Genomic DNA, 23,439 nt, shown 5'->3' on the forward strand with positions numbered 1-23,439 from the left:
GCATGGTATGTACTTAGGGCTACCTATCCATGTTGGACATAATAAAACAACTATATTTGCGTACTTAAAGGAGAGACTCACCAAGAAATTATTAAGTTGGAGATCCAAGATTCTCAATGCAGGAGGTAAGGAGTTGTTAATCAAAGCTGTTGCTCAAACCTTACCTAACTATGTTATGAATTGCTACTTGTTGCCAAAGTCTCTTTGTGACGATCTTCAACAGCTTTGCTCTCAATTTTTTTGGGGAAGTACAAATGAAAAGAAAAAGATCCACTGGAGGTCTTGGGACAGAATGTGTCTCCCAAAAGAACAAGGTGGTATGGGGTTCAAACACTTACATTCCCACAATTTAGCCATGTTATCCAAGCAAGGGTGGAGAATTTTATCCAATCCTAATTCATTGGTGGCTCAGGTATTCAAAGCTATTTACTACCCTAATGGATCTTTTCTCACTGCGGACATGGGTGATCGACCTTCTTACTCATGGAGGAGTATTATGGAAGCTCGTCCAATACTTACAGCTGGTCTATTTTGGCGTATTGGGAACGGAACCTCTGTGAATATTTGGGAGGATGAGTGGATTCCTAATGTTGCTTCTCATTCTCTTGTCAAACCTAATGATACTATTTTTGAAAGAGTCTCAGATTTAATTGACACAGACACTTGGACTTGGGATAGAAATGTTGTTCATATGTGTTTCGATGATGAAGTGGCTCTAAATGTTCTATCCATTCCTTTGAGTAGAAGATTTGGTTTTGACAAAGTGGCATGGAAGCCTAATAAAAAAAGGTTTCTTCTCAGTTAAATCTACATACATAGTGGCTCGTGAATTCTCCATTGGTCATATCTTTGCTTCAGCTTCTGCTGGAGACCCTTATGCTCCATTATGGAAGGCTTTGTGGAAGGCAAAAGTCCCAAGTAAAGTGGCTATTTTTGGATGGAGAGCTGCACTCAATCTTCTTCCAACTCGAGTAGCTCTGATTGCTAAAGGCTATATGGGTGAGTTGTAGTGTGTTGTTTGTTCTCAATTGGTAGAATCTCTTGAACATGTTTTTTGTGAATGTTCTGTTGCCCGGGATATACTGAGTGCTCCTCCTTTCTTCTTTCCCTTGTCTACTCTTCCTTGGAAGGAATGGCTTTTGGAGAGAGCCACCACCTTACCTTCTGCACTATTTGATAAATTGTTAATCCTCTTATGGAGTCTTTGGAGGAACCGTAATGATGCATTGTGGAGAAATCATTCTCAAACTAGCTCAAGTTTGGTGGCGTATTCCCTGGCTTGGTATGAGGAATATTTACAATCCCAAAAGTCTTTTAATCCTACATGGGCTCCACTTAAAGCTAGTAAAAGATGGCTAGCGCCTGATGTAGATACCTTGAAAATGAATGTGGATGGGGCCTTCTTGCCAAGCTTTCAACATGGTGGAACAGGTGGGGTCCTCCGGAATGATCAAGGAGAATTTCTTGCTGGCTTTTCTCATAGAGTGAGCTATGTAAGCTCTCCTCTGCATTCTGAACTGATGGCCTTAAAGAAGGGTTTGGAGCTACTGGAAGCCATGCAAGTAACGAAGGCAATCGTGGAAAGTGACTGCCTAGTAGCAGTGCAGGCTATCAACACGGGGCTGAATGATCTCTCCCCGTTGAGTGCTTTGATTGCAGACGTTAACGGTTTGCTGAGTTCTAGTCCTGATGTCAGTGTTAGTTTTGCCCCTAGACAGGCAAATTCAGTAGCTCATAGACTTGCTAGTTACAGCTTTGAATCTAATGTCCATGTTGAATGGTTTGTAACTGCTCCAGATTTAATCCTGGATGCCCTCATGTACGATTTGAATCATACTTAGTAATAAAATTTCTATTCCCTTAAAAAAAAAAAAGACTTTTTTTTTTGTAATTTGATTCTACCAAGCAATAAATCTTGGCCATAAAATTCAAACAAAATTTAAATTGGTGTGGAAGTGTGAACTGAAGCAAGAAGTAGATTATTTGTCATTTGGTGGGGCCGTAAAATTTGAGTCCAAACTTATTTAGGTAATTCTTTGGATCAAATCTGATCCAACAAATAAGTCTTATGCAGATTTGAGTCTATTTTTTTCTAACCCACTACAATCTAAGAGCAATGGAGACTCAAATTTGGGTCCAAGAGCAAAGGAATTAGGTTATAATGGGTTGGAAATAAAGAGACTCAAATCTGCCTGAGACCCATTTATTGGATCAGATTTGGTCCAAGAAATGACCTATAAATCAGTTTGGACCCAAATTTCGCAGCCCCACCATGTGACAAAAAATTTGTTATTGCTACTTGCATCAATTCACACTTTATAGAGTGGTCTTCACACCAATTTAAATTTTGTTTTGAATTGTTAGTTGGTAGAATCTAACGGCAAAAAAATGAGTCCAAAAAATAAGTTTTGCACCACTGCTGCACGGCCTGCACCCAATATAGTAAGGCTCTTTGTACACTATTCAGATAGAGTGATCAAATCACTATTTCCAGCTAATTTGGACCCAAATTTGAGTCCAGAAAGTGAGTCTCCACTGCTGATGATCTGATTCCTTGGGTTTTGGACCCAAATTTGGGTCCGCTCTGCTGATGCTCTTGGAGTTGTAGATACGAGGTTATCTCAAGATCAATCGTCTTTGATTTCTTCGCATTTAAAGAATAGATAGAAAGAGGGATTGAAAGTACGCGTCGGTGCGCGTGTTAATGTGGCAACAGGCAAGTGATCAAAGTTGGATGCCATGTAGATGTAGAGCACTGGTTAGCACACAGAAATGCAATACAAACTAGATGGTATATACCAAATTCTATCAAAGAAATGGCCGGGTTGCTCTCTACCAGCTCTAAAACCTGTAAAATATAAAACTTGGGCTGCATGCATGGAACTACCTTGGTAATGTGATTCATGATGTAATAGAGATTAACTAAAATACTAATTAGTCTTCTGTAATAGTGTGTGGATGTGTGTTTGAGAAAGACATAAAAACTTTGTAAGCTCGTTAGCTGCTTGATAGTTGAAGCTGGCTATCAAATCCTATGAGTGCATTTCTGTGCCATTGATGTGAACACTGAGAATAAACATTATAGGTCAGGGATTGTCTCCTATTGGATTCTGATTGATCGATTAGGTTGCATTTCCTATGTTGTATTAGTATAATAGAATGACCTAAATGTTATTCATTAATTTTTCAGATCAGAAGCGAGTATGCCACTTAATTGGATACCTTGGAAGGTTGCAAAAGCCTCGAGCTCAACTTCAGGTAACCGCACTAAACAGTGTATTAATAAGTATAATTAGGTATATCAACCTATAGAACTGCATCATTCTATTGCGATGCTTACAACAGAAGCATTGGAAAATTTAATTATAAAATTGGGAGTCGGTTTGCTTGTGGTTTTGTTCGGATTATTAATTTCTAGCCAATTGCACCTTAGTTAATTGCACCGATGTGAGTGTACTCTGTAATACAAATTAGAATTTGAAGTTTCTGTAGAGAATGCAGCAAACCTGCCTGATCTTAAGATGCATAATATCCATTGGAGTAAGAAACCGCAAGGGAATAGCTAGACCAACTATTTACATATTTCTGAAGTAAGAAGTTATTTTAGACCTTAACTAATCTTCCCTAATTGGCAATCTTATACTCCTAAGATCTAGTCTTAACACTTGACGCATGAGTTTTTTACTCCTCTTACCTTACTGTCTTACTAATTAAAACAGTGGTTCACGGCATCTTCCTCAAACCATGAGTGTACGGTCTGGGATTAATATAACATCCACTTGTCTAAGGAGATAACAGCACCAAGATATTGTTAATTCAAAACCATTAAAGTTAAACAAACATAATGCATGGTGATGACACTCGGAAATGTTTATCACTTTGTTTAGGCATGCTAGCTGTCTTTTCAGTGCTCAAGGAATTGAAAATTCATGTAAACAATGTACAAATTCGAAGCCTAGCCTGCAACCTTGTATTGTTCTTATAACTTCAAGTAACCTGTGACTGCCATATATAAGCATAGCCACTGACTCACACAGCTATATATGCAAGCACCTCAATTAATTAGTCCTAACTTCCCAACTCTGTTCTTCTTTTTGGTCCAGTCCTGTCCAACATGGTGAATGAAAAGGATGTGCCAGAGAATTTGGAGTGGAGTATCAACGTGGCTGATGGGACAAAAAAAGTGGTAGCAGTTCCAGAACTGAGGCTAGTTAATAATGTGTGGCTAGGATCGAAGTCTGTAGTTGGAGGTTTGATATTCAAAGTTTGGAGGTTTTTAGTGAAGGCATGGAATTTAGGAGTTGCTGAACCTAAAAAGGTTATTCATGCTGTCAAAGTTGGGTTGGCTCTTACTATTGTGTCACTTTGTTACTATATAAGGTCTTTGTATGAAGGTGTTGGAGGGAATGCTATGTGGGCAGTTATGACAGTTGTAGTAGTTTTTGAATCTTCCGTAGGTGAGTAACTGTGTAGTGAGTACTAAGTAATCCTAAGGCATATCTTAACATACTTGCTATACATCAATTTAAATTACAAAAATGCGCAATATAGTACATTTCATTTTGCAGGTGCAACACTCTATAAAAGCATAAATAGGGTAACAGCAACTTTTCTTGCTGGATCACTTGGCTTGGGTGTGCATTGGATTTCTTACAAGGCAGGAGAAAAATTTGAGCCAATAATTATTGGAATCTCAGTATTCTTCTTAGGTATGTTAATTGTGTTCTATTTTACAAATTTTTGACTCATAGAGTCATATATAGACTTATAGAGATAAGTGTCCTGCAAACACACTCATGCAATGCTCATCTTTTCAGCTTCAGCAGCAACCTTTTCTCGATTTATCCCATCTGTCAAATCCCGATTCGATTATGGTGCTCTCATATTCATCCTCACCTTCAGCTTAGTTTCAGTTTCTGGGTATCGTGTGGACGGAATATCTGAGTTGGCTTTCCAAAGACTGTCCACCATTTTCATTGGGACCTCTTTTTGCATTCTGATTAGCATTCTTTTCTATCCCACCTGGGCTGGTGCTGAGCTTCACCGTTTGATCTATCGGAACCTTGAGAAGCTGGCTGATTCCTTGGATGGTGTGGTCTCTAATTACTATGCTAAATAATTTCCTTTTGCCTTAATCTGAAGTCTTTGAAGAAAGGATATCATATACTAATTATGAACATGCATGATGGTATCTTGTTAACTTTAAAAATTATACAGGATACGTCATCGAGTACTTAGACAATGAAGCTGTGGCTGAAGACTCCAATCATAATAAGGCAATCAAAGGGTACAAGTATGTGCTTGATTCAAAGGCGGCCGAAGACAATTTGGTAGGTGATCGAGTTTGGTTGGAGTAATAAGTACGTAAATGCTGATTTGTTGACTAAATCTACATTGTTGCTTGAACTTTTCAGGCTAAATTTGCAAGATGGGAGCCCGCACACGGCTGTTTCAACTTCCAACATCCATGGAAACAATACCTAAAGATCGGGGCATCAATTCGTAGTTCTGCATATTGCATTGAGGCTCTTAGTGGTTGCATGGATTCAGAAATTCAGGTAGGACTTTACCTTTAGAGTAGCTGTATTTAGATTTGTTCTGTACCACTAGTTTCTTATATTATGCAAGTTACTTGTTACTGTGGCCAGGCACCGGGAATTGGGTACCTTAAGAAGCATGTAAGCAATGCCTGCACGACAATGAACAATTCTTCTTCAGATATCTTAAGAGAACTGGCAATAACACTAAAAACCATGACAAAGTCATCTCAGATGGGTTCATTGGTTCGAGAAATGAACATTGCGGTGCAGCAACTTCAAATTTCTTTGGGATCTATACCTAACTGCCTCATTGCTCCAACATCAGAAGATACTACTTATGAACCCTTCAGAAAAACCTGCATAACACCACTAGTGGAGGTCATTCCACTGACCACTTTTGTGTCTTTGTTAATAGAAAATGCAGCAAGAATCAGTGGGATTGTTGATGCAGTCAATGAGCTAGCAGGCATGGTTGATATGAAGCATGGGAACTCAAAAGCAAAACCAACACAGTAATAAGTATTAACTCTTCCTCAGATACCCAAAACCATAAAGGTTCTTCAAAATCATGGGTCTATTTTATCATGTACAGTAAAGAAGCCTATATATGACCATAGCTCATCTTCATGGACATTATTGAAGAGCTTTCAAATTCCTGACCACAATCCACTCATTGCACTAGTTATGCATGAGGGCATATGATTACCAAGGCTTCTTGTACTTGGAACCTACAGATTATCAGTGTATCATGCACTTTTAATTAATATATATAAGAACTTTGAAGTTGCTTTCTTTGTTTTTCTGAGAGGCAATGATGAATCTTTTATAGAGGAACTTGAGCCATTTTAATTTCTCAGTGCCCACATATAGCTAGTGCATGTTTATTAACAATCTGTTGTGACAGAGAGAATAATTACGCTTCGTAACTTAAATTTTGTCTTTTTTAAGAATATTATCGAAAATAATACTAATAATAAATAAATAAATAAAGAGTGCGAATTGCAAATTAAGGAGTGTAAATTTCAATCTCTAAAAAAAAAATTAAAAATTGTGTATGATATATTGTATAATATTGTTAGATTCAAAAGTTGGGAAACTCAACAAGTCATTTTCAAAATTATGAAATACAAAAGTATTTTATGAAAGAAATGTAAACATGTGTACGATTCTCATAGTACACGGGAAATTAAGAAAGAAAAAGACAATTGTTGTCCAATTTGGCTTATAATTGATATTATTTTTTGTTCTTTTTCAAATATGGGGATTCTCCAATGTTCAACACGCTCTCTGACATGCTAGGTTCGCATGTGCAATATATCAATTCAGTATGCGCCCTTATGTGCAACCTAACTCTTAAGTCTGCATGAAATAATCAATCTCCATATATATTGGAAGTTTGTTAATTCATATGCTAGAGGGTAATCAATTCAACATACCCCTCATGTGCAATCCAACTTAATTAAGAAACCAGTTCTCACATATGAAACAGGTTCGTTCATATGTTAAAGCTAACATATCATTTCAAGAATCCGCTCATTATTCATTTACTAGAGCTAAAACATCTTTTTGAAGGCCTAACTTAAGGAAGTAAGTTTGAGCCAGTAATTAGGGTCAAAAGAGTCATTGGAAAATATAATCTTCTGTATTACCATCTTAAACAATGACAAGTATGGTCTGTGTGGCCATCCTAACATCCAATACCAATTTGAGTACCACTTTGAAAAATAACACATGCATGTTGTTGATTCTGACATTTAATCACTGAAATGAATGCAAACCCTTTTTTTATTTTTTTGCACTTCACAGCTATGATATGATCAATTATAAATTTTTAAGCATCACTTTCACTTGCAGGATTAGAGTTGAAGTCTTCTTACATTACAATATGAAACTTAACATCTTGTAAGGCAACATTTTTTTAAACCTCATGGATGTAACGAACAACCTGAAAGAGTGATACTCCTCCTTGTTTATCTAGTGAACATATATGAGTATTTGCCTCACAAATTTTTTCATTTGAACCCTCAACTTTGATAAAATCACACATTTTGCTGATGGCTTAAAACATCATTTTTTTTCTTTCTTTTCTTTTGAAGTCCCGAACTTGTTTACAGCCTCATGCGTCAATCTAACAAATTCAATTCATACGTTTTTAGTTTTCTAAATTAATTTTGTAGATATAATATTCCGCAGCCATCTATCGCATTAGTTTTCATTTTGAAAGTTTTAGCATAATCCAATCTTTCCAGCTTTGGTTTGAACCAAGTATTGAAGTACTCTGACTCAACTTCTTATCACCAAGTGTTGGTGACCAAAAATTTCGATGCGGATTTTGACTCACCAATGAATGCGGACTGGAGCGGGTTAACTGATCGGGAACAATCGAGAAGCTTCCTTAGGGTGTTGACTCAAAAGTTTGACCGTTGGCTCGAAAAGGAGGGGGGGTACTTGCAGAAAACTCTCTGAAGCTCAAGTTAAAAACTGTTTGAGTTGTCTGTAATAGAAAGAGTCAAAATTAGATATCTTACTTGGACATCATGCCCCCTATTTATAGGTGAGGGAGTGTTTGCACCACAAGTCGCGTTTAATATCGCCTTTATTACCTATACTTATTATCGCCATCATGCCGCGTTAATTACCTAATTTATAATCGCCATAATGCCGCGTTATTTATGATCGCCATCATGTCGCGTTATTATGATCGCCATCATGCTGCGTTATTATGATCGCCATCATGCCGCGTTATTATGATCGCCATCATGCCGTGTTTATTAGCCTTCTTCATTGCATCATTGCAGCATTTACAATGGTAGTTTTCATCGTATTTATGATCGTCATTACTCGCACACTTATGACGACGTTTAATTGTCATGAAGGCGGATCAAAGTCGTTGACTACCCCCACACCAAGTATCGAGTCCTGCAAGGATAGTGAAGACCTCCTGGTTTTTGTCTTCTTGTTATTCACTCATTAACTTTCCTAACTTTATAATTGGTATTATAACTCCAGTGATCGTTTGCCGACTCACATGTACTGCATCTGCAGTTCTGGGGACAAAAAAAGACTGGAGTTGTTCAAGATTCAGAGGTCATTTTACTTGTGGTATGCCTCTACTTTCGATAAAGTTGAGAAACGAGTTTCTGGAATCATTAACAGGTCGAGGATCACGAGTTATGAGATCAATTTTTGACATGAATTCCTAGGTGTTGTGGAGGCAGCATCGAGTGCCACATTTATATATATGATAATGAAAGACGAGTGGTGACTCATATCACTCGAGTTAATGATTCGCTCTCGAGTATGAGTGATAAGAGAAATTTGAGGCAGATTATCGAACTTGACAGTTTGACAGTCCTGGTATCGATCGTCCTTTGTTTAGCATGCAGAGGACATTGGTGTTAGGTCTTTTGGTTCAGCTTGGCCATGATGTCTCTGGACCTGCATTCCTCGGGTTCATATAGAAGTTCCATTAGTGATGCCTGTGAGAAGTGCACAACGACGTTAGATGTATATATGGATCTTGCACTCTGTTTCAGGGCCTTGTAAATGCTGTAATTGGGACAGTTTCTTAGTATGAGGTTCTAGATATATATTTGTTGGATTTTGCTCATCTTGTATTACAAACACATCCTGTGTTGTTTCAATATGTTAGAACAATTTTGATTACACACGTAATTAGCTAATTCCTGAGTATAAGAATTAATTGTGTTTGGATGCAAGGTGCCAAATATTATGACTGAACGGTTAAAATGTGAATATGTGATCGAAAAATGGTCAAAATATGGAAATCCGTTCCTTAGCTAAGGAACAGACCTCGTTAGTATAGAAAAAATGTATGTGTGTGTGTGTGTTTAAACATAGGATCACACAAACAATCTCATTATCAGTAATTTTATATATGGTGTGCTCACGTTTATATATACTACTCAATAAAATTTATACCAGGAATTTTTCCTTTGGATGACCCATTTTATGTATGGTGTGATGGAATTTATTTCTTTGTCCCACACAATAGGACTTGTATCGAGCGTTTTTCCTTTGGATGACCAATACAATTACTAAAATTTATGATATAATTTTTCTCTCTTCCAAACCGTTAAACTTCTTGACCTCTAGCACGAGATTACCAAAATTCTGAGTTAGGACATATAGTTGAGACATTTTCTGGCATATATTAGAGTAATTCGTGGCAATGTCAAGGACAATGTCACATCAGAATCAATGATGAGGGCATGTTCTGATCAGAAATGTGGTAGGCAATTTCCGGATCAAAAATTTATTGTGCAATCACTTGATGGTAGACCACAACCAATGACATTTTCTCATGGAAAAAGTGAAAAGAGTGTCCAACCAGATGATGCAGTTGATAGTAAACCTTCATCAGCGCCTTCTTCTTTACTTGATCAAAAGAGTATTCAACAAGGAATTGGTAAGCCTCTATTACCACTATCTGATCAAGGTCTACAATACGTAGAAGAATTAAATGAAGATCATAATCTCGTGTTTGGTTATCCACCATTTGCGTCTTTGGAAACTTTTTCATGGCCCTGACCCAAGTGCTATGTTCTGCTGCACAATCAAGCCAGATTTAGGTAAAAACATTTCAAAATGAGTTGACTTTAACTAGTTTCAAGAATTTTTCCACCATAATTGGTTGGTTTAATGTTATTTTGTTTCTTGGGTTTTTAGGCTAGTGAATGACATTGTTATGGCTTGTGTTGGTGGAATATATATAATGAGTAATGATAGGGGGCTCAATAAGGCTTAAAGTTTAGGTTAATGTGGATGCGTTTTTTTTGACATGTAAACAATTTGCATAAAAAAAAAATAAAGTAAAATAAAAAACGCCAATGGTCCTATCAAAGCTCCTAAAATTTAGGATATAACATGCTTTCTAATGACTTGTTTACTTAGTTGGAATGGAGAAATTCATGAATTAGATACAACCTTACGGGAAAGAAAAGGAATTTGTATTGGAATGAATCATTTTAATTATGCTGCTTATTAACCATTAGTGATATTGTGTACAAAGTAGTATGATTAATGAAATGCCCTCTACTTTATAAGGGGCCGAAACCTTATTTTACAAAACATCAAAGGTCAGAAAAGTTATGTAAGAATTACTCTATAACATATGATAATCATAATATCATATGCAGTATATATGTAGCTGGTATGTTATAATAATAATAATAATAAGAGAAAGAAAAAAATCTATGTAAATAGAGGTAATGAAAATACGCAAGGATATTTTTGGTAGAAAAAATTCATTCCTGTGGATTCATTCCGAATGCTTACTCTCCCCTTGATTATCAGACTCCTGAATATTCAGGACTTGATTTTTGATATTGATGTGGGACCCACACTCATTCTCATATCCGGATTCTTGATGTTGGTAAATGCAGGAGAACTTAGTTTCTATTCCTCCATCTCCATACTATTCATCCATCTCCATATCTATTCCAAATAAATAAACGTGTCATAAATATGTATTTTCTTAAAATCAGTATTGCCCCCATTAGGCTATAAAGAATATAATTCCTTCCTCCCTTTCTTCCCCTGTCTTGTTCAGTGCTTGGTTAAAGCAATGCATGACTTTGTTTTCTGCACCACATTTTTCTTGCAGTGATATAATAAAATGTTTCTGTGCGGATTTATAAAATAATAAAAAATAAAAAAATTATCACATGTGCTTGTACACACAATAGGCAGGGATAAGCTTTCAACATTTTATGCATAAACAAGAAAGCAACTGTGTCACAATGAACAAATGGATTTGTAAATCCCACATCAGAACTTCAGGCATTAGTGCCAACAAATGCTTATGTTTCTTTTCTTTGGTTTAACACCAACTACAAATTTTATACATGCAATTGCACAGATCATGTTCACAGCTGTATCAAAGGAGCTTCACTATCCTTGGCCTCTTCCTCATGGTGAGTTGTCCACCCCAAATTCACAGCCAAATCCTCCACGGCCACCTTGATCACATCAGTTCGGACACCAATGTCAGTCGAATACCTGCTTATACAGTACATCCCGGCTGTTGCGGTAGCAACACCAACTGGGCCTGGCATCAACAACGTTAGAGGAGAAGAAAGCATGGCCGCCAGTGGGGCACCAATAACGGAAGCAGCTTGGCCACTTCTTCCGACTCCCTGCTTATCCATTATCAGGAGACCAGTTTTGCAATACATTGCAAAATCCTCACAGTTATTTTGAAAGACGTCGTAATTGCCAAATCCATTCTGAAGAAGATACATAGCACGGTGGATAACAGATTCAGGGGAGTCAGATGCTGCAGTGGTGCATGTGCCACCCCGTACTTTGGATAGGAAAATTGAAGGGGTAACCCCATATTCAAAGCAGTAAATGGATCCATTTCTCAGGAAGCAATCGAGGCATGAAAGGACAACACCACTATTGGGTTGCCTGAATCCACAGTCAGGAAAGGTGGGACAGGACATTGAATCATAAGATTTGCCAGTGCTTGAACTAGGCTTTTTCTCCGGTGTAAAATGCACCACCTTGCTTCCTCCTAGATAAATACCTGCACAGTATGATATACAGTACACTTACGACTAAACTTGATCCAAGCATACAGAGCAAAAAGAAAAGAGTTGATAGAAGCACTGGAGTAACACAAGGGAGCAAAAATACTGGAAGGACCTACAACATAAATGTTACGAAAGAGAAATTGTGAGCAGGATACACTAAATAGTAGTCGTATATTAGATGGACTGATGGAATGAACACAACTGATACGATTTAAATGGAAAGCACAAATCAGGTAAAAGAATCCTTATAGCAGATGATGATGACAATGATATACAATTAGGTCAGAATAAATTCAGACATATCTCCGGGTAAATTCCAGATCCATAGTACCTATCTACTCTACTACCTAAGAACTGGGATATTTTCAGGGATCTCTGTTTCTAGAGTCCTAATTATGATAGAAAAATCTCGAGTTCAGAAACGATTGATGGGTTACACACAGTTAAAGAAAACAACCAAGGAGGATCTATCCCACAACAAGGGGAGGAACAAAAATTGGTGTCCAATTCTGTTATCCCTTTATTGAGCCATACAAACTATCCAACAAACTCTTTGAAACAGTAGTAGTGTTTAGAAACCTTTCTGCGGCTAGATTGAGTGCATAAAGTCAAAACACGGGAATTTCCAACCTCCATGGTAACTAGCAACAAGGGTAATTTACAAACATATTATGAATACTGAAAGGTATGCGATGATACCAAACCAAAATTGACCAGTAGGAATCACTAAATCAGATTCAGACCACCTAAATGGAGAATTATCAACGCACAATAGAAGATTCAGTCACATCACACAATAATTAGCAGCTGCCTCACTCTGGGAAAGTAGAAACGTCATAGCAATTATTTCCAAAAAGTCAATGGTAGAATCTCCCAACTGAGGGAGATCTAAACTTCAATAAGGACTCAACTAGAAGTGAATTGATATCTCAAGAATCTTAAAATTCTTCTCTTCAATAATCATTCGTTCCGTGGATTAGTGAGAGTCCTTAAGGAATCCGCAACCATAAACTTGCAAGCAAAGAAATTTACAAGTCAAGATACAATAGCAGAATTGCAAAGGCACAGACTTTGAAATGAAGACCATAAATTTTTAATTCACACCTCACAAAATAACCCCAAAAGCAAATAATCAGAAAATGAAATTGAAACCCAGAAAGCATTTTGATACAAACAACAAGAATAACCCAGAAACAACAATACCACACAATGAATCCACATTGTGCAATTCTTCAAAACGAAATAAAAAATCCCTGAAACAAAAAATGAGAGAAGAGTGTAACCATGGTGAGAGTAGGTGAAGACAGCTCTGTAAGTGTAGATGTGATCTCCTGGCTTGATCTCATCCCTCTCAACTTTGTTACTCAGCAGACCCATCTCTCTCTCTCTCTCTCTCTCACCCTCTTCTGCTCTGCTAGCACAAGAAACCAAATCAAAAACAGACTCTACAAAAAGATAAAACGTACATAACAGTCCCACATCGTCACAAACTTCAAACAAAAAACCCAACATATACAGAGAAGCATAGAAAAGAAAGATTCGCGTACCAAGGAATCAGGTTAACCACCTTTACCGAAACTGCATAGAAATTTCATTTATATTCATGATGACGATGATGGGTAGGTGTTTATGTGATGATGACCCTTTAGTTTCCACTCCGACTTGACTTGGGGTCTTTGAAGAACAAGTGGGCAATATCCAATAGTGTGAAGCCCAACGACTCTTAAATTTTATTTTGTTCCATTATAAACACCGACATTTATGGCCAAGAAAAGCTGAATGCTTTGGATTCTTTGCATTGTTCCCACGTTATACATGTCTCAACTTTCATATTTGCCGCTTGGCATGAGTGTTCTTTTTCTCCTTTTTATGAAGCGTGAGAAATACTATGATAACGTCCTCTTAGAAAAGAAAGAAGAAAAAAGAACCATATGTGCTCCAGCCAAAGTTCATTTGGATCATGAACGATATTAGATACAATGTGTTTAGAATAAAACAATGTGGTACTTACGAATTTACGGGCATCTGTTTCTGGTACTTATTAGTATACAGAATTTCGAATGAATGAAGAATGTGTGAGAAACCAAGAATCAATCTAGAAAATATAGTAATGCACCTTGTAATAAGATGTGTATGACTCTACTTATCTAAGGAGATGTTCCAGTTGTATACTTTGACGTCAAAGTTTGAATCTTTTTCCAGCAAATGTGTTAGTTTCTTTGCATGCTCGGCATCCTTGGCGAGTAACAAGGCAAATCCTCCACCACCGGCACCGACGAGCTTGTAGCCGGAGCAATAGGGGTGTGCGAATTCAAAGAGTCTATCGACAAACTCGTTACTGCAGTAAGGGTCGAGTTCTTGATGTAACCTCCATGCCTCTAGCATTATGTCCCCAAGGTCGTCTATGTCGCCATTCATCAGAGCTTCTCTCCCGATCTTAGCCAGTTCGGCAAGGCGCTTGATGCTGGATACGAGAAGGCTGTCCCTTCGAAGGTATCGGATTACCACCTTTTGCAAGACTTGGTGTGCTAGTCGAACCTGCATGGAAATTACATTGCATATATTTCAGGTGAGAAGAACATAACATGAGCTTAGACCTATGGAATTGACAACATAACTTGTGGACAATATGTCACATGCCAGGCGCCACTTAACAACATAGCTTTAGCCACAGTCCAACAAACACAGTATTTTCGTGCACACATGAGAGAGAGAGAGAGAGAGACAGAACTTGGCCATAGATTTATAAAACCAAGGCGTTGTGTGATGCTCTCTGCATCCAGTTATTGGTACTGCAAAGAGAGTCTTAATGCAGATTCAAGTTTGAAAGGAAGGCTGTGACATACTTGACCAGTAAATACCACAAGCAAGCGTTGCTGCAACTCTGAAACTAATGGAGGAGAAGCCAAAAGTGGGATGACTTGTAGTCGCAGCGGAATTCCAGGAAAACTTGCAGTAAACTTAATGCCAGGGTAGAGACCCCCAATTTGATCCTGCCAGCCACCACCTGTCCCCATAAGCTGTTCTAATACCAGAACAAGTCGTGCAACATTTTCATTACTTTCATCACCGTCAGTAATCTGCAGAAGTGCTTTCACAACAGCAGCTGCCAAGATGCTAGAAGTCCCCAAGCCGCTGCCACGAGGAACATGGGCCCAAGTTGTAATCTTCAAGCCCACTGATGCCAGAACATTTTCATGAATTATGCCAGTCACAAGCAGTGCAGATTTAACAAGCCGAAATGGATCACTGTGGTCAAATGGAGTAGCAATTGAGGTTAAGTCTTCAATGTGCAACTCATTTCCAGCATCATCACTGACAAAGACACCAGTAGCTTTTGTTGTCTCTATGATGGTGCCAATTGGAAGAGAACCTTCCAAACTTATTGCCATATTCAAGACACAACCAGCACGCTCCAAGCTCCATGGAGGAGTGTCACTCCAACCCCCAACAAAATCAACACGAACCGGCAATTCAACCTTCACCCTTCTAGGATTGAAAAAATCATCCACAGAGCCATTAAAATCATTGTTCTTACAAGCTGGAGGAGGTATATTTATGGGGGCATCTGAGAGATGTTCTACAGATCATAGACAAGAAAAAATATTATGAGTAACTTTGATAGGATATCAGATATGGAACTCCAGAGCGATAGATGATATGCACCATGTATTACTCAGAGACTTAGGGTGACAGAAATGAATGAGTAATCAGAGAGTTTAGAATTGTATGAGAGAATTTTCTTCCTTGTTTCCCTAAATTATGCAATGTGGGATATAAATAATGAACTCCTACCTTTGAAACCATATTTTACTGCTGAAGCAGTTTCATCAGCAACTGCAGCCCAAACTTTGTTCTCCAATTTACATGCTGCTGTTTCGTTGCTGCATGCTCGAAGAAGATCAACTTGAACCTGGTATGCACGGCTTTTGGGAAGAATCTTACTGTTCTGCTCCAAGAGTGTGGGACAAAGATCTAGAAAATCATTACATATCTTGACTCCTACATTTTCCATTTGCAGAATTTCTTCACACAAACGATACAAGTTGCATCCAAGCATGCCATAATTAATGCAAGATTTAGCGACTGCAGCCGCAAGATCTGCTTGATGATTAATGGAACCTGTACACATTTTTGAAAAATCAATTGATCTATGCAACTCCTCCAAGCTGACACGGGATGAACTTCTCCACAGCAAAAGCAACTCCTCAGATTTTTTATCACTCAAGCCCATCAACCAAGTTGCCACACTTAGCATCTCAAAATAAGAAAGAATAGGGAATATCTTTGCATTCCATAAACACTTTTCCTGATTACCAGTTGAGCTCCAAAGATCATTTTCTTCAATTCCTAAATCATACAAGACCTTCCTCCAGGGCTTCCCACAAAAAGTTCCGTCTTTAGAGAGTGAAATTTTGGGGTTGTCATGAAGGCCACAATACACTATTACTTTTCCAGTGCATCCTACTAAGGGAACCTCCCAAAGACAATGACGATCCGGAAGTATGAACCTAAATGGATATTCTGCTGCATTACCACTTATGACTGGAACATTAATACCAACAACTATGGACAAGGAACCAATTTGTATCCCACTGGAAATGGTTGAGTCATATATAAGAGAATCTTCCCCAATTGAGACAGCAGGTGCAATTTTGCTAGCAAGAATAACAGCAGATGCTGCTATGTCAGATAGAGTGGTTGCCGGGATAGAACAAAGGTGTCTTCGACTCACCAGTCCCGAACCAGCTCCACTCAGATGATCCAAAACTTCACTGGAGGTTCCAAAATGTAAGAACGACAAATCATCTGCAGTTAAATCAAGAAGCTGATATTGAAAATATATATCATATAGGCATTGAAAATAAGAGAGAAATTTAAGATTTGGATGCTGGCATCAATGTTACACATACAAGCACAGTAGCTGTACATCTTCTGCTTTCCTAATCTGCTGACAAGTTCTTCGCCTGAGGGGCGTAGCCGCAACCAGTCATGCTTTGCAGGTACCCAAGCTGCTACAAGATCTTCATATAAACTCATCTGAAAAAAATAAAAATAAAAATAAAAAAAGGATGTCATTCAAAGCTTTCTGAAAGTCGATGAGTATCATATAATTAATGAAACCTGTGTACAGGATATTACTACAAAGCTTCCAATAAAAATCCAGTTGACTTTATTGTAAACCATACACTTACCTCCTTTTTGGTCTTCAGAAGTTCTGAAATCATTGGCTGGCAGGAACACGCAAGTGTAACAAGCTCCTCCCACCCTTTACCTCTAACCGCTATTAATCCAGTATCAAGAAGTGCTCTGCCATCGTCAAGAATTGCATTGTGCTTAACAAGTTCCTCTACACTAGGCTTTTGTAAGAGGTTATCAACTAGATTGACATTATTTTCAGCATTTCCACTCTTAGATGCCACAACAACACCGTGGTTAGACGCAATATCGAGGGTGATAGGAACTGTGATGATACAGGATGTGTCCTCTGGAAGCACCAAATTGGAGGCATCAAAACATGGAAGTACGTCTCCAGTCATGGTAAACATTCCCCCTGCAAAGACAGTAACATCATTACGTGAACATATATGATTCTGGGAGAAATGAACCCAAGTATCATTCACCAAAAGCCACAGCAGCAATATCATTATATTTCACAGATAACAACAGACACACCAAAAAGAGATACCGACATTATGAATCAAAGATAAAAACAGAGTATCTATTTGCATATCATGTGATCATGATGTTCAGTTCGACTTTAAAGATGTAATGATTTAGCAAAATAACCTTCATTTTTAAAAGCTTGTCTTGCACAAGAAGCAATTGCAAGTATGTGATCGAAAAGCAGCGGGACCGGCCCATCAGGGTCATCAGCTGCCAGATAAGGAAGTGGCAGGAAAACTTTCCCCATGGGATTCGCCCACGGCACCCTTTTAGAGTCCCCTCCAGCATGAAGCAACAATATATGCCTTTTCGCAATGTAGCTAACCACTTCACCATCTCCACTTCGCTCCACCTGTTCGAAACAAAACACAGTAAAGGAAGCTACTTTTATCCTAAATTTCATCCATTTTTAATCAAGACCAAACTGTTATTAGCCAATTGCATTCTGTTACCTGGGAGTTTGGGTCCCTTAATTTGCGGTAGTGGAGGGCGAGGGCGCGAATGGCGTGGAGAGTGGCGGCGCCGGAGCCGATGCGCTGGCCGAGCGGATCGGGGACGGCGAGGGTGACGGTGCAGGGGGCGATGCGGCCCATACGCTTGGCGCGGTGGAGCTGCCAGTGGTAGAGCTGGGCTTGCTCGGGGCTGGCGGCCGTGAGGACGATGGCGTCCCACGTGGCGGCGCGGGAGGGGTGACGGACGGAGAGGCGGAGACGGTACCATGATTTGCGGAGGACGGCTGCCACGTCGGATTTCTGTTTGGTCCGCGCAAATCGGGGTTCCATTTTCCGGTGGAGATTGTGATTGTGATTCTGATTGTGTAGTAGAGTAGACTAGTAGTAGTGTAGTGTCAGAAGAGGAGGCGATGATTTATAACAGAAAACTGTACTGCAGGTAATAACAGAGGATCATTCACCTGTCCAGTTTTTGTCGGTAGATAATTTCTCCAGTTGAAAAAGGCAACTTCATAATAAGTACGGGGGAGCCAATGGCTACGCTTATTTAACTATTCTCTACTAAGCCACTTCGGTTACGATAGCGAGTTAGTAATACACACAGTCAGTATTTGGATCGAGGTTCACGAGGGTATTTCAACAAAGCTAGACTAATCGCTCTGCCGTAGGCGCACGAGCCAGAATGTGCTTCAAACCTGATGGGAGTTGGAACTCGAGCGCTAGACACAAGAGTTCCATGCTAAGCCGCTCGGCCAACCTGTGGTAGATATGATATCGGTTTTCTAATTATTAAAACCAAAATTAATTAAAATTCCAAAAAAACAACATTAATTCTTTATGCTATAATTTGAAAAATGAAATTCATACTTCTTATTTAATATAATCCACACTTCATGTTTCTTTTTTAAGTATTTTAACGTCACATGTTTTATAATTCACACTATAAACAGAAAAAACTTAATATATTAAAAAAACGAAACATAAAGTGTGGATTGTAAAATACGGACTGTGAATTTCACTTCCTTAAAATTTAACATGTTCTCTTCGTCTGAAATTATAAATGAGAAATGTCCATTCAACATTACCAAAATTTGTTACGAAAAGCGTAATCTAAGTGAAGGAGCTATCACGATTTGCTTACATTACATTATCACAAGGGAAGAGAATTTAATATTGAAGTAACAAAAGCATTCAACAAATTAATTTTCTTTTGTAAATGCTATGGTTGAAAATGAAATGTTCTAAAAAATAAAAAAAGAAGAAGGAAAAAGTCAAAAAAACAAAATTCCAATGGCTTCGCCCGGGTTCGAACCGGAGACCTTCAGTGTGTTAGACTGACGTGATAACCAACTACACCACGAAACCTTTGATGCTCATAAGTACCACACAAAAGTTTATATACAGTCCGTTTAGTACTCAACTGCTAAGGTTATGTTAAAACTTTACCTTTTTCTCCCTTCTGCATTTTCTTGGGGTAAAGAACACTCACTTCACTGAGAGCTTGTATCAACTTTTCAATCTAAACCCAGGTGAGCTCATTTCTTGTTCCTCAACTTTATGTGTTGCTGGGTCATCATTTTCTTGATGATAGTATCAATGTTCACTACTGTATAGAATTTCATACTATAGGGTTTTGGTTCCTTGTCTGGTTTCTCTGTATTGGGGTTTTTGCTTCTTCGGCTTTACTGTATCTTTTACTTTTCTAAGTTGGTGTTTCAATGAAATGGGTACTCAATTATGATTAAATTAGTAGCCTTGAAAAACAAAAATGGATTAAAGTAGCTTCAAAACTATGGTAGAGTTAACTGCAAGATCATTATCCAGGTGTATGATTACTTTGAATGAAGAAATGTTTGGGTGTATGGGGCTTATTGTTATGCACTACTGCATGCTTGTAATATGAATTCTCAGATTACTTGGAATGTTTTTGTGGACAATTGGAATATTATGATTTTCAAATTCTATGGTAATATCAATTAGTCCAGGATCTCTTGGAGTACAGTTATTACATGAGAGCTTTTAGGGTGATTTGGAAGAGTATCAGAAACTTTTGCAGGGGAAACTACCTTTCCAGTTTCAAGTAAGAAGGTATAATTCACGTCACGTTTAGCTCAGTGGGATTTCTTTTTTTATCTTTGGTTCAAATTTGGAAGCATGTGATTAGGATAGCAAGTTCAGGTTTGAAACTGGAGGTTTGGTAGCTTCATTGTGCTATAGCCGGTGGTCAATTGATTTATTGATATGGAGTTATGATGTGTGGCAGGCTGGTAGCTCGATTGTGCTTTACGGTTGACAATTGATATGTTTATGAGTTATGAGATTCCTTTCTGATGCTTGAAAATTATCCAAGCTTTTGTACATTCTCAACCTGTTTCTTATGTAAAATTTTTTATGGCTCCTAATCTCTCCTCTTCACTCTAGGGGTTCAGAGTCAGTTTCCTTCCACAGAAGGTATCCCTGACCGTCGAACAAGTCAGCACCATAGCTACCTTCCTGAAATGGAGAAAAGAGCTTGCCTAATTTCTAGTTCTGTTCAAGGAAAGGTAGCACTGAGGCTGCTTTTCTTTCTCCTACACGGAATACTAATTTTGCATCAGTTTTTTTCCTCGTTATCTAACTAGTCTGAAATGTGCTTCTTTTTGTTTATTTATGTAAACTAAGGATGCGTACAAGTTGGTGGACAGAATCAGTGAGCTGCCGGATGAAATTCTGGTTAGAATCTTGTCTCTCTTGCCACTAAAGGAAGCTGGAGCTACCAGTACCCTTTCTCGGCGTTGGCTTTATATGTGGGCATCCACTAAAAATCTCAATTTTGATGCTGATGAAACTGTACGGCGTTATTATTGGGAGTACAACCAAGAACTCAAAGACCAGGAAAGCTCTAAATATGTAGATTGGGTCAATCATGTGGTGGAACAGCATAGAGAGCAGGAGGACTTGGAACAATTTAGGGTTTGCTTCCTTGGTCTGGATAACCGTTTTACTAGTTCAATTGATAAATGGATTCAGTTTGCAATGAAAAAGAGAGTTCAAGTTCTGGTGTTGGATTTTGTGACGAGATTATATGATGCAAAACATTACACATTTTCAAACTACCTAGAAACGTCCTCTGAACACTTTAGCTTTGAATCCCTCAAAGTTCTTCATTTGGAATGCGTTAATGTGACTGGAGATGTTCTTGAGTGCATGTTGCGAAACTGCCCTTTTCTTGAACAAGTTTCAGTGTATTATGCCAACAATTTGGTTGAGTTAAGCGTTGTCGATCCATCCATTGCACTCAAGTATTTGGAGATAAGATATTGTGGTGACATCAAAAGGATTCAGATTCGTGATGCAAACCTTGTTTCTTTGTCTTATAGTGGACGTCCCATAGAATTGGATCTCAGTAATGTGCCTTTGCTGATTGAGGTATCCATTTGTTATGATGGGTTTACCGATGAATCCATGAGACTTGCCTTCACCCATCTTTCTTGCTGCATAAATCAGCTACAGACTCTCATGCTGGATATCCCCATGGTTAGTATGTAATTATAATGTGTAGTTTTCTTTTTCTTTTTTCTTTCTCTTCATTTTGTTTGATTGTCTACCTACCTCCCTACTCCTTGTTTGGTTCAGTTCGTGCAGGTCCACCAAAAGAATTTCCCTGTACTACCAAATCTCAAGAATTTAGAAGTAAGAGTCTGTGCAGATGCTTGCCAGAGTACTCTTCCTGTGCTAACCTCTTTCATGAAGGCATTTCCTAATTTGCAGAGGCTCGTTTTGAAGGTATTTATTCATACATATTTCTTAAATGGCAATGCAGAAAAGACTTGAAACCTTATATAGACAAAAGGAATATTGGTTGAAGTTCCTTCAAATTCGTAGTGGAATAAAAGAAATCACTACTTAATTCACATTTTTCATTGTTGCATGTTTCTTGTTTCATATGCTATGAAACATGCATGATTTTGTAGTTTTTCACCTTTATTGGATTGGAGATCTGAGGTTAATGGCGATTCTATGTGTGAGCTGTAAACTTAATGGTCCTTGTGCATCTTGTTGCGTGTACCTTAAAAAATTGTTTTTCTTCGTGCAGTTGGAATTCTCCTTTCCATTTAACCCAACAGAAGGAGAGAAAATGTTTAAAGGACTATGCTATGGCATTTACACTGAGAAATGTCCACATCGTAACATCAAGGTTGTAGAAATACTAGGGTATCGTCATGCTTCAACTACTGTTGAGCTTGTCAACTATATAGTAAAGAATGTTGTTGCGCTAGACAAAATTGTTATTGATCCTGCCCGGAATTGGGCACATCATGGTACCAGAGCGAATAAGAGAATTGAAGAGGTCAAGCTTGAAGAAGAGGCCAGAGATCATGCTATGCACTTTATTAGAAAAGTAGTGCCATCAAGTGTAGAATTTGTCTGCCTGTAGTATGCACAACAGTCGTTTTGTTCCAGTTTCTGCACTCTCTCATATCTTTGTTTTGTTTCCGTTTTAATTCGTTGTTTCCTTCTTGCTTCTACCAAATATGTATGTATTGACGGAAAATATTGCTGTTCGACAGACTTATCTTCGTGCCGTGTAATGTGTAGGACAGTCACTCATAACTCTTAAACTTAAAGCTGCTTACCTCTACTTTCAGTGCCTTTACTTTCAGCAGGCACATTACCGGATGAATATGTATGGTGTTGAAATTTTCTCGTCCTCAAATATGGTGTTGACTGTTGAGTGCTGCAGCAGGTTAGATTGAAGTGGAGGTGCAGTATGAATTTAACTCGAGTTACGACGAAGTTAGATTTATCCCGCCAAAAACTAGTTCTGTTGTTTATTGTCCAAGCTCTTTGTGGTGAAGTATTAGGTAGATAAGTAATTATAGACGATAACATATTACCACACAAGCTACCAAACTACAAATTTCATGTACGACATCTAGATTGAAAATACTTTTGATTTGTTATAATTTGAAGCTACAAGAACTTCGTACAATGCAATTCATTTTGATACTTTTGAAGATGGTAGTTTTAGAAGTTGATTGATTCTAATAAGATTTTAAATATAGGGAAAAAAAAAACAAATACGTTGAAAAAATCTTGTGTACCAGATACAATGCAGACAATATGTGTTCTGTTCAAGTAAATCCAGAATATGTGTCTGGCCCAAACTCGAGGTTACTTGCTCTAGTTGAAATAGGGTTTATATTAGAGATATTCTCGGAGAATCTTAAGAGATATCCAATC

General features: G+C 38.2%; 4 protein-coding genes and 1 non-coding gene across 11 annotated transcripts; 2 read left to right on the forward strand and 3 right to left on the reverse strand.

Annotated features, from left to right (window-relative positions):
- Nucleotides 1-4,010: 4,010 nt before the first annotated feature.
- LOC133718549 (aluminum-activated malate transporter 10-like) lies at nucleotides 4,011-6,307 on the forward strand. The gene is made up of 6 exons (XM_062145411.1): nucleotides 4,011-4,457; nucleotides 4,569-4,709; nucleotides 4,818-5,090; nucleotides 5,218-5,330; nucleotides 5,415-5,558; nucleotides 5,649-6,307. Exons 1-6 carry the CDS (start codon nucleotides 4,115-4,117, stop codon nucleotides 6,054-6,056), a joined length of 1,422 nt encoding a protein of 473 aa, XP_062001395.1. The 5' UTR covers nucleotides 4,011-4,114; the 3' UTR covers nucleotides 6,057-6,307.
- A 4,948-nt stretch (nucleotides 6,308-11,255) lies between these two features.
- On the reverse strand, nucleotides 11,256-13,811 carry LOC133713927 (protein LEAD-SENSITIVE 1). Of its 3 annotated transcripts, none has more exons than XM_062139952.1 (3): nucleotides 13,645-13,811; nucleotides 13,381-13,542; nucleotides 11,256-12,090 (listed from the first exon to the last, which is right to left on the reverse strand). In XM_062139952.1, the coding sequence occupies exons 2-3, from the start codon at nucleotides 13,472-13,474 to the stop codon at nucleotides 11,429-11,431; spliced, it is 756 nt and encodes a 251-aa protein (XP_061995936.1). In that variant the 5' UTR covers nucleotides 13,475-13,542; nucleotides 13,645-13,811; the 3' UTR covers nucleotides 11,256-11,428. The 3 variants fall into 3 exon arrangements, with proteins under 3 accessions (XP_061995936.1, XP_061995935.1, XP_061995934.1); XM_062139951.1 differs by having other exon boundaries at nucleotides 13,381-13,508; nucleotides 13,645-13,810; XM_062139950.1 differs by lacking the exon at nucleotides 13,645-13,811 and having other exon boundaries at nucleotides 13,381-13,618.
- Nucleotides 13,812-14,049: 238 nt separating this feature from the next.
- LOC133713926 (bifunctional fucokinase/fucose pyrophosphorylase) lies at nucleotides 14,050-18,700 on the reverse strand. The gene is made up of 7 exons (XM_062139949.1): nucleotides 18,217-18,700; nucleotides 17,888-18,116; nucleotides 17,293-17,651; nucleotides 17,011-17,137; nucleotides 15,893-16,906; nucleotides 14,944-15,677; nucleotides 14,050-14,635 (listed from the first exon to the last, which is right to left on the reverse strand). The coding sequence occupies exons 1-7, from the start codon at nucleotides 18,544-18,546 to the stop codon at nucleotides 14,237-14,239; spliced, it is 3,192 nt and encodes a 1,063-aa protein (XP_061995933.1). The 5' UTR covers nucleotides 18,547-18,700; the 3' UTR covers nucleotides 14,050-14,236.
- Nucleotides 18,701-19,507: 807 nt separating this feature from the next.
- Nucleotides 19,508-19,581, reverse strand: TRNAV-AAC (transfer RNA valine (anticodon AAC)). The gene has a single exon. It is a non-coding gene; the product is annotated as a tRNA-Val (tRNA).
- Nucleotides 19,582-19,644: 63 nt separating this feature from the next.
- On the forward strand, nucleotides 19,645-22,837 carry LOC133715106 (putative F-box/LRR-repeat protein At5g38386). Of its 5 annotated transcripts, none has more exons than XM_062141468.1 (6): nucleotides 19,695-19,745; nucleotides 20,202-20,304; nucleotides 20,638-20,759; nucleotides 20,878-21,732; nucleotides 21,832-21,981; nucleotides 22,292-22,837. In XM_062141468.1, exons 3-6 carry the CDS (start codon nucleotides 20,715-20,717, stop codon nucleotides 22,631-22,633), a joined length of 1,392 nt encoding a protein of 463 aa, XP_061997452.1. In that variant the 5' UTR covers nucleotides 19,695-19,745; nucleotides 20,202-20,304; nucleotides 20,638-20,714; the 3' UTR covers nucleotides 22,634-22,837. The 5 variants fall into 5 exon arrangements, with proteins under 5 accessions (XP_061997451.1, XP_061997454.1, XP_061997452.1 ...); XM_062141469.1 differs by having other exon boundaries at nucleotides 19,724-19,745; nucleotides 20,197-20,304; XM_062141467.1 differs by lacking the exon at nucleotides 20,202-20,304 and having other exon boundaries at nucleotides 19,645-19,745.
- The last annotated feature ends 602 nt before the right edge of the window (nucleotides 22,838-23,439 follow it).

This window comes from Rosa rugosa, chromosome 6 (genome assembly GCF_958449725.1).
Source record: "Rosa rugosa chromosome 6, drRosRugo1.1, whole genome shotgun sequence".
Lineage (NCBI taxonomy): Eukaryota > Viridiplantae > Streptophyta > Magnoliopsida > Rosales > Rosaceae > Rosa > Rosa rugosa.

Excerpts from the sequence above, each read along its gene's own strand:
- LOC133718549 (XM_062145411.1), top strand. The coding sequence starts at position 4,115 with ATGGTGAATGAAAAGGATGTGCCAGAGAATTTGGAGTGGAGTATCAAC. Across the intron at positions 4,710-4,817 it reads AATCTCAGTATTCTTCTTAG|CTTCAGCAGCAACCTTTTCT; the intron begins GTATGTTAATTG and ends TCATCTTTTCAG. Across the intron at positions 5,331-5,414 it reads AGGCGGCCGAAGACAATTTG|GCTAAATTTGCAAGATGGGA; the intron begins GTAGGTGATCGA and ends TGAACTTTTCAG.
- LOC133713927 (XM_062139950.1), bottom strand. The coding sequence starts at position 13,609 with ATGTTGGGTTTTTTGTTTGAAGTTTGTGACGATGTGGGACTGTTATGT. Across the intron at positions 12,091-13,380 it reads CTTCACCTACTCTCACCATG|GTATTTATCTAGGAGGAAGC; the intron begins GTTACACTCTTC and ends CATACTGTGCAG.
- LOC133713926 (XM_062139949.1), bottom strand. The coding sequence starts at position 18,546 with ATGGAACCCCGATTTGCGCGGACCAAACAGAAATCCGACGTGGCAGCC. Across the intron at positions 18,117-18,216 it reads TAAGGGACCCAAACTCCCAG|GTGGAGCGAAGTGGAGATGG; the intron begins GTAACAGAATGC and ends TGTTTCGAACAG. Across the intron at positions 16,907-17,010 it reads GATGTACAGCTACTGTGCTT|ATGATTTGTCGTTCTTACAT; the intron begins GTATGTGTAACA and ends ATTTAACTGCAG.
- LOC133715106 (XM_062141467.1), top strand. The coding sequence starts at position 20,715 with ATGGAGAAAAGAGCTTGCCTAATTTCTAGTTCTGTTCAAGGAAAG. Across the intron at positions 20,760-20,877 it reads CTAGTTCTGTTCAAGGAAAG|GATGCGTACAAGTTGGTGGA; the intron begins GTAGCACTGAGG and ends ATGTAAACTAAG. Across the intron at positions 21,982-22,291 it reads TGCAGAGGCTCGTTTTGAAG|TTGGAATTCTCCTTTCCATT; the intron begins GTATTTATTCAT and ends TTCTTCGTGCAG.